A 13,685-nucleotide genomic window follows, 5' to 3' on the forward strand; every position below is an offset into this window, starting at 1 on the left:
TCTTGGCTGTTCAGCAATGTACCGGTGCAACCTCCTCATTTTGCATTCTTTTCATAAAATAGGCGTTTTTCCAGTTATTAGGCTACTTTGTTTTTTGTCAACACCGTCACTGTAATGCTTTTTTTAATTTGAAAAACATATTTTTGTATTAAAAGAGACTATTACTTTAATAACTCAACAGCACCAAAGAAACATATTGTAAGCATATTCATTTAAAACCAATATAACTGCCTCTGACGGTGGTGACACTAATCTGACGGTGGTGACAGTTGCCTCATTAAAACATACATTTCCAAAATTTATACCACTCAAGTCAATGGCTTCTTGCTTAACAACTTTATTTAACTATTTGGTACAAAAAATAAGAATCCTGAGCACTGTCATAAGCATTTTTCAGACTTCAGTCATCACCATCAGACAGAAAACGTCGTCACCATCGTCAGACGTGACATCTGACGATGGTGACAAAAACCTACTCTTTCTTAGTGGGACATGATTTATCCAAATTCCCAAGAATCAGTGATTACTTCACCAGTCTGATTAGTCAAGTTGAGTGTCCCCATGTAAAAGGTGCACTATGCAAAATTGTGTGTGTGTGTCCTTTTAGACTCAACTGAGAAAAAAAGTGGAATAAGCATCAACATTTGACGTTTAAGTCTAGACGGTTCTCCTCGTCGGCTTGACTCTTTGACAAATTACACGCATGTTTTTGATTCCAGACGGTCCTCACACCAATCAGCCCTTGATGTTGCGTACTGCACCTTTAAAGTACACCGAGGGGTGTGCCACTTACGGAAGAGCCATAATTGATAGCCAGCGTCTTCAGGGCCCAGGGGAGGCCGAGCCCCACCAAGATGTCAAACACATTGCTGCCTATGGAGTTGGACACTGCCATGTCTCCCATGCCTGCACAGAAATGATAGCGAGAGAGAGAGAGAGAGAGAGGGAGAGAGAGAGAGATGGAGTGGTACAGAGGGAGGAACAGAAAGATTACAAAGATATCAAGGAAACATAAAAAGGAAAAGTGAGTAGGCAACCAGGAGACAGGAAGGCACATAAAGGGGACTGAGAGCAAAAAGACGAAGCGACAGGTCGGGGGACAGACGCGTCAGACGAGAGTGGCGGAGTGCGGCTCGACATCCGCGGAGCGATCCGTCCGCCCGAGGTCACAAAGAAACAACAAACGAAATGAGCGACAGCGACAACAAAGAGGAGATCGACAAACTGAACTGCGGAGGCGAGTGTGTGTCTTCCACCGAGCGCCCTCAGACAGACAGAGCCCCGCTAAATATTTGATGACGGGAACAAGAATAAACACAGATGAAAGGATGCAGGGAGGGACCCCGTCGGCGTGACCCCCCCCCCCTTCCTCCATTTTCAGCCTCACCACAGGGACGGAAGAAGGACGAGCAAAAAAGATGACAAGCCCACGGTCTTTACCCACCGCCTCCATCTCTGTCACCTCCCCTGCTCTCTGTCTTTTACTCCCCCGGTCCTGCAGGGCTTACAGGTGGAGTTATATGACCGGCGGGCCAGCTGTCATTTCGTGTGATGTGTGCGCTCACCTTGCCGCGCCACGATGAGGCTCGCCATGCAGTCGGGGACGCTGGTGCCCGCGGCCAAGAAGGTGATGCCCATGATGACATCTGGGATGCCGAGCGTGAAGCCGATCACAGTGACCTGAGAGAGACAAGGGGCGTGTTACTGCGTGCATTTTGGACGTTTGGTGTTTTCTACGATTAGAAACACCATCAGACACTGCAGCTGAGGGAGACAGGAAAGATAGCAGGGAGAGAAAGACGGCTTAAGACGGATTAAAACCCACAATGCTGAAAAAAGCACGTGTGTGTGTGTGTGTGTGTGTGTGCACTCTAGTGTGCTGAGCCACAAGGCAACACTGACAGTCTGAAGTTGAACCAAACAGTTTGTGTTTTTTCACATGCAAAGTGGTATAAGAGCACCGGGAACATCAAACACTGGTAGAAATGAAGAGTTAATTTGCAAAAATCGTGAAAAAATGATCTAACCGTTGCGTGAATTGCTTCTCATAATGTACTCTCTGAATCCGAAACCCAAATCTTGTCGTCTTGTCTCGCCCGTGTGGCTGTCTCTGTAATTCAGATTTAATTCCTTCAAAGTGAAGCTCCTTTTTCATGCTGTAGTTTTGGTTGTTTTGTCTGCGTCAGTGTTAATTTCGTCAGACGAGACTAGACGAAATATATTCGTCAACGATGGGTCATGACGAAAACGAGACGAAGACGAGACGAAATCGATACTCTTAAACACTGACTGTGACGAAATTAACGCGCATTTTTTGTTGTGGAAAAAAGACGAGACGAAATCTACTTCATTAAATAAAAACTTAATAAAATGTGTCTATACTTTTTTGTCATAGATTTACAATTACGATCCAAAAAGTGCATTCATTGGATGCGCGTTAGTTTTTTTCTCCTGCGCTGGTGTGTGTGTGTGTGTGTGGCGCTGTCTGAAGCGCAGCGCGGTGAGAACAAAGTTAAAACAGCAGCGCACTGACATAGATTGTGTAACAAAGCGAAGAGCTGCCACTCCACTCTATTTTCCCTGGCTAACAGCAGCACACTGGCTTAGCTTGTCTATTCAGAGAAGAGGTATCACTTCGGCTTATTTTTCATATTCAATCTATGTTATCACATGCATACTACTGCTCATTCATTGGTAGCTGAATTGTTAGTTCTGTTTGATAAGCAATTTACATTTTTAAAATAATAATAATAATTTAACATATTGTTAAATTTAAAAAAAAAGCCAACATGATGCGGGTCAAAGACTAAAAAAAGACTATTGACTAAAACTAGACTAAAATACTTGTGACTAAACAAAAAAGAATACAAGTTGACTAAATATGACTAAAACTAATAAGGGCATTTGACACAAGATTAAGACTAAAACTAAATTGAAAAATAGCCGACGAAATTAACACTGGTCTGCGTCCCTATCCCTCTGCCTGTCTGTGTGTTTGCACGCCTCTGCTCTCTCTCACCATCCAGACCATGACGTAGGAGAAGGCAGCGATCCACATGGTGGAGGTGACGAAGGACAGCATGAACCAGTTCTCCCAGCGAGGCGTGGAGCAGTTGGGGACGGTGAAGTACAGCATGAGGCACAGAGGCCAGGCCAGCAGCCACTTCACCTTGTTGCAGGCTCCCGCTGCAAGCACACCAGGAAGACAGAGCGTTATTCTGTGTGCAGAATGGGTGAAAATCCAGAGAGCGAGGAGGTGAGAGGAGGGCAGGAGCCAGAGATCCATGGCCCGTCCCACACGGGATAAAAGACACCTAACAATAACACATATTAAATTAGACGTCTGGCATTTGGCTTTCAGAAAGCAAACATTTAAGATACTAAACCATCACTGGGTGCTGCACACACAACTCCTTCCAACAAAATGAGACTACCTGTGCAGCGCATTACTTCTTAATGTCCTTCTTATTCTTATTCCAAGAGAGAAATACAAAAGCTTCCTTCTCACAAAGACTTTTTCACTATTTCATAGTCCTCAAGTAGACAATAGCGATGGTTCGTGACCTTATCAAATAAAACCTTCCTTAAATCATCAAGCGATGGAAAATACAAAACAAAATGTAACTCACTTTCAGTTTCAATAACGTCTAACGGCTGTGATATCAGTGCTGCTGTGTGTTGCAGTGGATGCTGGCTTTCATCAAATCGCAAATAAAGATGCTGCCCTGCACAAATACTGTAGTCATCCTCTGGACAAATCAGTAACTAGCAGATCACTTCGATTTGACCTAAAATTGTAGATTTGAAAATGCTGAAAGAGTGGTGAGATGCATAAATGTCCCAAATTTTAAAAAACTTATATCTACATCTATCTATATATACATTCATATCTCATCCTCGTTTACACATTAAAAGGTGTCTAGATACAGCTGGATCATATTTGCATCTGCTGTTAAAATGAGACTCCAGGATAAACACTGAAATCATATTTCTCCTTTGACTCACTCAAAGTGTCACGTCACTCCCTCTCATAATAAATATTTCCCTTAAATTGGCAGTAAACGCCTCATCTTGCCGGTTTGTGTCTTGACCCCCCTGACGATCCATTTCAGTGTGTTTTCTGAGCTGCCTGGTTGGATTTGCACGTGTCTTCTGGTTGGATTTGTGCACAAAAAGTTTATTTCTCTTTTCATAGCTCTGAAATTTCAGATGGACTGCATCAGAATAGGGGGAAAAAAATGAAACAGACATTGAGATGGAGAACCTCTTTTTCTGATTATTAAATTGTAGAATAAAATGAAAACGACACGTGACACCTCGGCATTCTGATTATGTTTGAACTGAGTAGTTTCATTCACTAAGAAAAAACTGTTTCGCCATTTGTTAGCTACTCTCTGAAACCTGGTGTTTATTTTTATGAATAAAAATAAAACCTATTTCCAACCTTGAAACACTGTAAGTCTCTGATCACAGAATGGTTTGACGTAAACAGTATTTTTAGAAGGAATAAAGGAATAAAATGTTTAGGAAAAATGAATATGCACATACAGTAGACAATCATTTTACCAGCTACAAAATCCAAAATATAAATGTTTTGCATTAAATAGAAATATGGAAAGAGAAGATACCTGGGCACTGGAAGGGCACGAAGGGCCCCTCTCCGTCCTCCTCCTCTTCCTCCTCGTCGTTTTCGTTGTTCTCGTTGTCCTCGTTCTCCGTCTCGTTGCCGGCCTCCCGGTCGTCATGGCGACCGTTGACCCCCCTGTCAGCCCCGCCCAGCCCGTTCTCTATGCCCCGCCTACTTCCTCCTTTCACCGGAACCTCGGAGTCGCCGTTGGTGAACGTCCGCGTGTTGATGAGACGCTGCCTCTGTAGAGCGCGCGCACGCACACACACACACACACACACGCGCACACACACAGATACAACAATGTCATCCAATCTGCTTCATATTAGGTCTGCTATCAGGTGCTTAAATGATATAAATCAGATATATTTAACATTAAAGAAAATGACCACTGCGTCCTGGTTGAAGTCACAGCCTCCAAACTGAAACTGAACGGTGAGAAAAAGCTAAAACGAGAATTTGACACTGAATCCAGACATTTTGTTTGTTTTCTTGTATAAACTGAAGCTGCCCGAGGCCAATATTTCATGCAGATGCCAATCTGTAAATTTGAAAATTACTGAGCTAAAAAGTTCACACGACAACAACAGCTCTTTTTTTTTTTAAATGAAATGTTCTAATAAACAAAATTAACAAAGAGAATATTAAAAAAATGCAAGATAAAAAATATGAGAGATACTGTCAAACAATATTGAAAGGATTTTCAATAACGAGCTGGAGCATTACCCGTTTCCTATTCGAGAGGGCAGACAGGAACAAGCCGACATCCGACATTCAAAAAAGGCAGAAATCAGCCCAAATATACACTAATATATACTATATAATACTATAATGCTATATAATATGACAGCATGACAGCGAGGCTTCAACTTAAAACAAATAAAATGAAGTAAAATGAACTGGAATCATACTTGCTTTTTGTTTCTTTTGTTAAACAGCAACAGCAAAAAATATATATATATATATATTCTTAACCTGCAACTGTTTGCATGGAAGTTGCCTTGTGCAAAACTTAATAACCTGTAAGATTTCCATATAAGATTCATCATTTCACTTGATATATGACTATAAACACATTGTTTTTTAAGCTGTGACCATGCCTGTCTGCATCACATCCATTTTCTCTGTATTTATTTATTTCTTCATTATTTTTTCTCTTTCTACTTGCTGCTCTGATATTTCTATCTCTTCTACAAAGACTGTGCACTGCAGTTGCAGCACTGGACACAATAAGTCCCATTATAGTGTGATTTTTTTTTTTTTTTTTCTGGTCTGAACATTACAACTGAAGATATAAATAGGCATTCATATGGACAAAAGCTATTTCTACATCACTGCTTTCCCAGCCCTTGAAAAACGCACAAAAATAGCAAAAGCAGCGCTGAGGATCTTCAATATGCAACCTGATTTGTAGGCCGGGGCCTCTGTGCAGCACCAGATTACCTTATTAAGGAAGCTGTCTGGAACGCTCTCCCCTCTGAGGGAAAACACACCGCAGCCTGTTTCAAATTGTAAATGGCAGCAATCGTTTTTTTTTTTTTTCTTTCTTGCTTTCCCAGTCAACAGTGCAGCTGCGGTGTGCCTGTGTGTGTATGTGTGTGTGTGTGTGTGTGTGTGTACCTCGGTGATGAGCATCCGTGAGGCCATGGTGAGGCGGGTGCGGGGCGAGAAGTGGCTGGTGATCATGATCCTCATGCCGGCCTCGGAGAAGGACAGCTGGTGCGGGTACGCCGACAGCAGCTCGTCCACCATCAGCACCGACGGCTTCCTGTGGTGGTTCGCTGTAGGACGCACGCACACACACACACACACACACACACAGACACACACACAAAGGCATGTAAACAAGCAAGCAATGTAGACGTGCAAACACACACTCACATGCTTAATCTCAGGGCTCAGCAACAGCTCAAACACACTAACACACTCACAATAAGAGAGGATTTATTATCATTATTATTATTTTTTTTTGGAGATGTTGAGCTATCACATCTTTTGGCACAGTGCTGGAACTCGACCCTACTGGTTGAGAGTAGCAACAGAGATCACATCAATTATCGGCTTTGAGATTAGATATTTCGAAGATATTTCGGTACAATTCCAACCAAACTCAAATCTCGTGTTGAGCACCTTCTCCTGAAACTAGTCACCAGTGGAAAAGCCATAACTAGGAAACGGATGACTAAAGAACCTCCAACAAAATGAGAATGGGGAGGGACTGTAAAGGAAATTTACAGCATGACCTTTTCTTTGAAACTGTGTATGGATATATTTGCTAATTACTGGATGAAATGGCTGCTGCATTTTAATATGGCCAGGTTTTAACAAGAATTTTATTTCGTTATAGTTTCATTTATGCACATATTCTCAATGCTCTGTCTTTGTTTTTTCTACCTGTGTAACACCACACCTGTTATCATTTTGCAGTTTTGTTACCAAAGCATTGACGCTGATGAACCGACCACTTAGACCTGTTTGTTTAATGCTTGTGTTTGTTCTTGTTTGTTAGAAAAATCAATAAAAATAGTTAAAAAAAAAAAGTAAATGTTGAAGTGTCGCTCATCTGCACATAATTTTTCATAACACTCGTTTTTGTAACACATTGCTAATACACACATTTTTATATTTCTTATTATGCCTTTCTGTTTCTTATAATAACCCTCAAAGTCTGTTGTTGCTATGCATGTTGTTGATGGGAAGGAATAAAACTTCAGACCCTTTGGAGATTTTGATTTTCATGCGGTGCCTTAATCAAACTTAATGTTAATGCTGATACGGCACTTTGAGAAAAACAAGAAAATTTAAAACTGGCACTTCATATCAAGACGTTTGACCACCCCTACTCTACAGGCCAGACTTCTGAGTATATAATGGCATGCTGCATTATAATACGATATATTATACTGTAATACTTGGTTGAGTCACATTCAATGTCACAAGACATTAACCAATGAATACATAACACTGAATAGTAAAGATAAAATATTGTGATTTGTGGCATGGCTTTGTTGCATATTAAATTTTCACTGACCAAATAGCATGCATTGTCTGTTATTCAGCATTAAATAATTAGCAGTAACTGATAGTAATCAGATATTAAAAATCAAAATTGGCTATACGATGAATGAAATGCAATACTGCTGACGGTCCTGCACGACTACTTTTTCGCTGAAAGTTTACTTTAGCTTGTAATAAAGTCATTTTAAATTAATACTCTGTGCCGAATGATTATGTCTTTGTGAAGGAGCCGAGTAATAAGCAGGATAATGTTGACTGAGCCAGAGATTATTGCGAAAGAAGATCCTTCACGGTGCTCATTACCCCGCGTGTAAACACACACCTTTTGAAAGGTAACAGCCGATTAAAATGTTAATATTCAAAGTGAACATCGTCACTTATACTGACACTTTGCTCGGCTGCTCAAACCTGAGTAAGGCCTGACATCTGACGGAGAGAAGCCGGCTACGACAGCACATCCACATGTTTTTACCGCTCGATGTCAGAGCTCTCACAGACTTGGGTTCAGTGTTTTGCCCGTTAAAAACTGTATTTCTAGGGGAAAAACTGAGTTCAAGAAGTGGAGGAAGGCGAGCGAAAGGCCTACTCTTCTTCAGCAGAACAGCGGTGGCGTCACAGCTGTCGTCCAGCTCCGTGTTACTGGCCGCGCCGTTCCTCAAAGCCGACGACTTCTTCTTCCGCCTCTCCAGGAAGAGGACGATGTGGGAGTTCAACCTGGAGCGAGAGGCCGCGCAAAGCATTTAGAAACCAAAAATACAAGTAAGGCTGCACCTTCTCAGACCACAGACTATATGATTTATGTAATCAACAAAGGACTACCATTTAAAAAGAATGAATATGTGTTTTCATGTTAATAAAAAAAAAAAAGTGACTTACTTCATGATCAAAATGTAGACGAAATACATCAGGATCAATGTGAGAGCCTCCCACCTGGAAAACACAGTTATCGATTAAGTGTCAGATGTTATGGATGGCAGTAATGATCAAATCGCGTATTTTGATCGCTCTTTGACCCACCATATTATGATGGTTTAAAAAAAAAAAAAAAAAACATTAATTCGACTTACCATACTACTTTTTCATCATATATGATCTGCAGGAGGAGAGAGGATGGTGACAAAAGGTGAGAAATCACAGAAACGAAGCCGTAGCTTGATACTTGTTGACTGCGGTTTTTAAATTCACAAATACAAGGAGAATATGTGAATATCAATTTGAATGCGTGGATGTTTTTCAAGCGGGAGTATGTTGGCATGGTGATCACATATTAATCAATCAAACCGGCTGTTCGGTTTAGACAACGGAAACTTGGAAACAGCTCGGCTCAGACCTGAATGCATTTTTTTAATAGTGTGTTTCTTTTTTTTTCAGTTTGATTGTGGCTGCATTCGTCTTCAGCATCATGACGGTTCTCCTCACCACAATAAGAGCAGAGATAGACAGCGTGTAGTAGACCGAGTCTCTGAGCAGAGGCCAGCAGGAGAGACGCACCGCCTGGGGGGGAGAGAGAGAGAGAGAGAGAGAGAGAGAGAGAGAGAGAGAGAGAGAGAGAGAGAGATACACAAACAGTTACAGACACTGACATTTTTTTTATTGTTTGTCCTGTGGAGTTGAAAATGTAACATGGACAAATGAGATAAACCACTAGACTCCTGATGGATTGCGGTAAATCATCACTGTGTGTGTGTGTGTGTGTGTGTGTGTGTGTGTGTGTGTCTGTTTGGCTCTTACATAACATGCAATCTAAAAAGGAAAAAATTCTTCTAAGTATGTTTCTCTCCTCCTTGTGGGATTACAGCGGTGAACAGGACAGATATCATTTTCTGAGGGAGACACTTTGCTGCAAACTAAATTCTGACTTGAGAGAGAGAGAGAGATGGAGAGAGAGAGAGAGAGAGAGACGGAGAGGTTAGCTGGCTTTCCATCCAAGGTTTTTTTTTTTTTTTTTTTTGGTGAAGTCTGATGTGTCGAATTAAAAAGGCTGAGCGCAAAATGTTTTGGTGCCGTCGCTGGAGGCAGGGAAGTTAAACAGCAGATAAACAGGAACTGGAAACATGTCGGACTGGATGAAGGCTCAGCTTGTGGCTCAGTCGTGTTAGAAGCGACTTTCTGAAATGTCTAAAACGCCTGTCTGCCGCAGCGTCCGAGAAATACTCAACGTCTTTACTGTGTTTGCAGGAGAATATCGCACGTCAGTTTCTTGGTTTTTGTTATGAAACCAGCATTACTAGCCAGCATGACTGAGACGTGGGAGCAATAACAACTTCGTCAATATTAATCGATTCTTGACAGACTTTGAAAGCACTTTGTATTCAACTTATATCAACTTTGTGTCAGCTGAGGTTCATAACTGAACTTTCTATCAACCTGTGCAACGTAAAGACTTTGTGCTAGTCAGCGTTCGGGGTTGATTTAATGTTTGGAGTACGGTTAGGTTAATAATAACTTAAAAAAGATGAAGCAAAGTGGAATATTAAGATTGGACAGTCCAAATAATAAGTAGCACCAGTGCAATATTGAATATTAACTTTGGGCACTACAAGTGTTACCATGCATCCAATCTGCATTTCATTTTCTGCAAAATTTCAAATGTGTGTCCAAAACTGGCTGCTTGAAGGTGAAAAGAGAGAGGACAAGAGAGGGAGAGTGTGTATCAACTCAAAAATACAACATGGTGTGTGTGTGTGTGTGTGTGTACCTGTCCGGCGAACATCCCACACACTCCGATGATGCAGAGGATGTTGAAGACGGCCGAGCCCACGATGGTGCCGACCCCGACGTCGCCTTTGGTGATGAACACGCCTGCGCAGCAGTGACAGAAACACACCGATCACCAGAGGTACAGCTCAGATTTAAAGGGGCGTTTCTTCCATTTTTTGCGATGTTCGGACGGTCCTGTGGCCTCCAAATCAAATCTCAGAGAAAAACATCCTCATTAATCTGAACATTAATTATTACTCTTATTACAAGCCAATCTATGCTTCTCTGACTAACCCTTAGGAAATAATACGAGGAATTGGCTCCTACACCATCCTTTTATTTAACATTATAGACGGCTAAATTTAACTAACGCTACGGTAACCACTACGGTTTGTGAGAATTCCTGATTAATTCACCTGTTTTTAAGCAGAAAAATATGTTATTATTACAATTTCAGCGCCAAAGCGACACCCAATGTGTGAAATCAGCTGCATCATTTCCTCTCTGATTAAATAAATGATCACTTATATAGATATATGTTTTATTGAGCGAATGCAGGAAGTTACAAAAAAAAAAAAAAAAAAACAGTCTGGTAACATACAGTAGGATGTTGGAAACATGAAATAACTCCATATTTACTGCGTTCAGAAGTTGTTTTTTGCTAATTTTCTGCTAGCTTTTTAGCCAGTAGGCAGCTATCTGGCCAGCTTCCACTGGTGGATGACCAAAGACATTGTTTTTTACTCAGATTTGGGATTTTTTTAAAAAAGTATTTGGGGCTTTGAGAGAAACTCACTCAATTCACTTTTTTGTCGTTCAAGTTACGTAACGAGGCCGGCAGATTTGTCACAATCTCTGCGTGGTGTGACGCTTCATTTCTCTTCATTTTTATTTAGCGAAGCCAAACATTTACAAGTGACACGATCTAATTCTATTCACCACAGATCTCACTTTTAAGCTGCTGTTATTTTTGTGGTCGATAAATTTGGGTTTCATGCTGCGATGACTTGAAAAAAACAGGATTAGGACGGTTTGGTCGTCCTGTGTCACCGTGGGATCTGGAGACTTACGGGAATAAACAGTGATGCTACCGCCAAAGGTGTGTGTGCGCGCGTGTGTGTGTGTGTGTGTGAGAGAGAGAGGGATTTTCTCACCAATGACAGACGTGAACAGTTCAGGAGCCGAACTCCCTGCTGCCATGAAGGTCGCGCCGGCCACGTCCTCACTGAGGTGGAGACGCTGGAAGAAAGAAAGAAAGGAAGAAAGAAAGACGACAGAAGATGAGAAAGACGTGGTCCTCGGAGGGAAAAGAAGGATTCAAGGAACTTTATTGTCATACCAGTTCACATTTACATGCTAGTGGTACGAAATTAGCACTCAGGTCCTGGTATAAGCCAAAAAAAAAAAAAAAGAAAAGAAAAAAAAAGAAGAAGCGTCGCTGAAGAAGAGACGCTTCCTCTTATTTTTTTCTTTGCCAAGCCACACGAACAGGAAGTGCAGGAACGAGCGCCGGCGTTTTCTCACCTCGCAGATCTTCTCCAGTGACGGGACGAAGTAGTCGTCACACAGCAAGGCCAGGGCGTAGAACATGTATACCGCCTGCAGACAGCAACACACACTCTGGTGAGCTGCAGTTCACACACACACACTCACACACACACACACACACACACACACACACAGGGCACGACTGACCAAAGAAACAACTGCAGCGTTTCAGATTACAGCTGCTGATCTTTCACCTGAGATCGGCTGAGCTCTGGCCGCAGACAAATAAAGCCTCCCAGCATCCGTTACTACGCAACACACAACTTTATTCATCTATAAATATAACTTGAAATAGATTTGCCATGACACCGCTGCTCTTGTATGATTTCAAACTCAGAGAAGGAAAGTGACCCTAGTCACCAAAATGCTTGCACCGAGAATATCTTCACCATAAGTAAATGATACAGTATGTGAGGCTGAAATCTGACTTAATGAATAATAATGGTGGTGCATGTTTTAGAATGTCGTTTGTTTGGCTGGGTGAGGTTTTTAACCTGAGCCAGCAGCTCTAACGCTCGCTCTGTCGTGGTTGCGGATATTGCACGTGTTTGTTTGCGAACATGTTTTTCATTTGAGGCCTGATTTATCGCAGGGTTTCCCTCATCAGTGGATCGCACCGCCTTAAAGAGGAATTTCTCCAGTCTTGGTTTCGTCACTGGAGGGTTTTGGTGTCCCATGATTATGTGAATGCTGTTCACATAATGGAAAACGTCAAATTTAAAGTTATTGGCTTGGCTATTGGTGACTACAGTTGTCCCTCGCTATAACGCGGTTCACCTTTCGCGGCCTCGCAGCTTCGCGGATTTTTTTTTTTTTGGTGCAATTTTGCTTTTTTTTTTTTTTTTTTTTTTTTTTTTTTTTACAGCGCATTGTGTTCTGCGTCCTGATTGGCTAAGGGACTGTAGACCATTGTCAATCATTCTCCTCTGTGCCGTGTCTCCTGTACAGTACAGAATGCGTTCGTTCTATAATACCGGACTTATTTTTCTACGAAGGTTTGAACTTTGAGAGTTTAAACAAGAGAGAAAAGTGAGAAAATGTTAACGCCTGTCTGAGAAAAGTGTATAAAGTGTGTAGTGAGGGGTTTTACAGCCTCAAAACATCTAGAATAATTGTAAAAAATAAAGCTGACTACTTCATGGATTTCGCCTATTGCGGGTTATTTTTAGAACGTAACTCCCGCGATAAACGAGGGACCACTGTACATTCATTCATTTTCAAGCCGCTTTTACTAATTAGGGTCACAGGGTGCTGCAGCCTATCTGAGCGCTCACTGGCCAGAAGGCGGGGAGACGCATTCACACCTAGGGGCGATTTAGTGTCCACCTCACGTGCATGACTTTGGACTGTGGTGGGAAACCAGAGCTCCCAGTGGAAACCCACACTGACTGGGGGAGAACATGCAAACTCTCCGGACAAGTAATCGAACCCGGTGCAGCAAGAAGGTCCTGCTCGAACCACTGCGCCACCCTGCCGCCCCATACTGGTGCCCACAGGTGGTTTAAATGGGCTTAAATCTGTGTTTTAGCTGACACGTAAATGCCGTGCCCGGCTAACACCCGCCTCTGGAAAAGCTCTTTTGATGTTGGCAGCTTATTATGCAGATAATGAGGGAGCCAAACATCGTAATTTTTTTTATACTGTATCATTATTCTCTAAACCTTGTACCTGTGATTGATGTTTGGGGTTTTAAGCTAGCATTCCTTTTTACTCAGCGGGATGCAGATTTATCTGGACGCCGTGAATGGCAGCACGAGCGATACAGAGGCTTCTGTCTGCCGGAGCCACAGCG

The 13,685-nt window shown here is 42.0% G+C and overlaps 1 protein-coding gene across 1 annotated transcript in view; it reads right to left on the minus strand.

Moving 5' to 3' along the window:
- The window catches only part of slc24a3 (solute carrier family 24 member 3), a 102,330-nt gene that overhangs the window by 8,747 nt on the left and 79,898 nt on the right, over positions 1-13,685 (minus strand). The window contains exons 4-15 of the mRNA XM_030070548.1: positions 11,870-11,944; positions 11,500-11,584; positions 10,344-10,447; positions 9,065-9,139; positions 8,713-8,738; positions 8,522-8,575; positions 8,232-8,359; positions 6,248-6,408; positions 4,629-4,869; positions 3,020-3,186; positions 1,566-1,680; positions 794-906 (exon numbers count right to left, since the gene is read on the minus strand). Of these exons, the coding sequence (XP_029926408.1) occupies positions 794-906; positions 1,566-1,680; positions 3,020-3,186; positions 4,629-4,869; positions 6,248-6,408; positions 8,232-8,359; positions 8,522-8,575; positions 8,713-8,738; positions 9,065-9,139; positions 10,344-10,447; positions 11,500-11,584; positions 11,870-11,944 (1,344 nt within the window). The remainder of the gene's footprint in view (positions 1-793; positions 907-1,565; positions 1,681-3,019; positions 3,187-4,628; positions 4,870-6,247; positions 6,409-8,231; positions 8,360-8,521; positions 8,576-8,712; positions 8,739-9,064; positions 9,140-10,343; positions 10,448-11,499; positions 11,585-11,869; positions 11,945-13,685) is intronic.

Source organism: Myripristis murdjan, chromosome 15 (assembly GCF_902150065.1).
Source record: "Myripristis murdjan chromosome 15, fMyrMur1.1, whole genome shotgun sequence".
Lineage (NCBI taxonomy): Eukaryota > Metazoa > Chordata > Actinopteri > Holocentriformes > Holocentridae > Myripristis > Myripristis murdjan.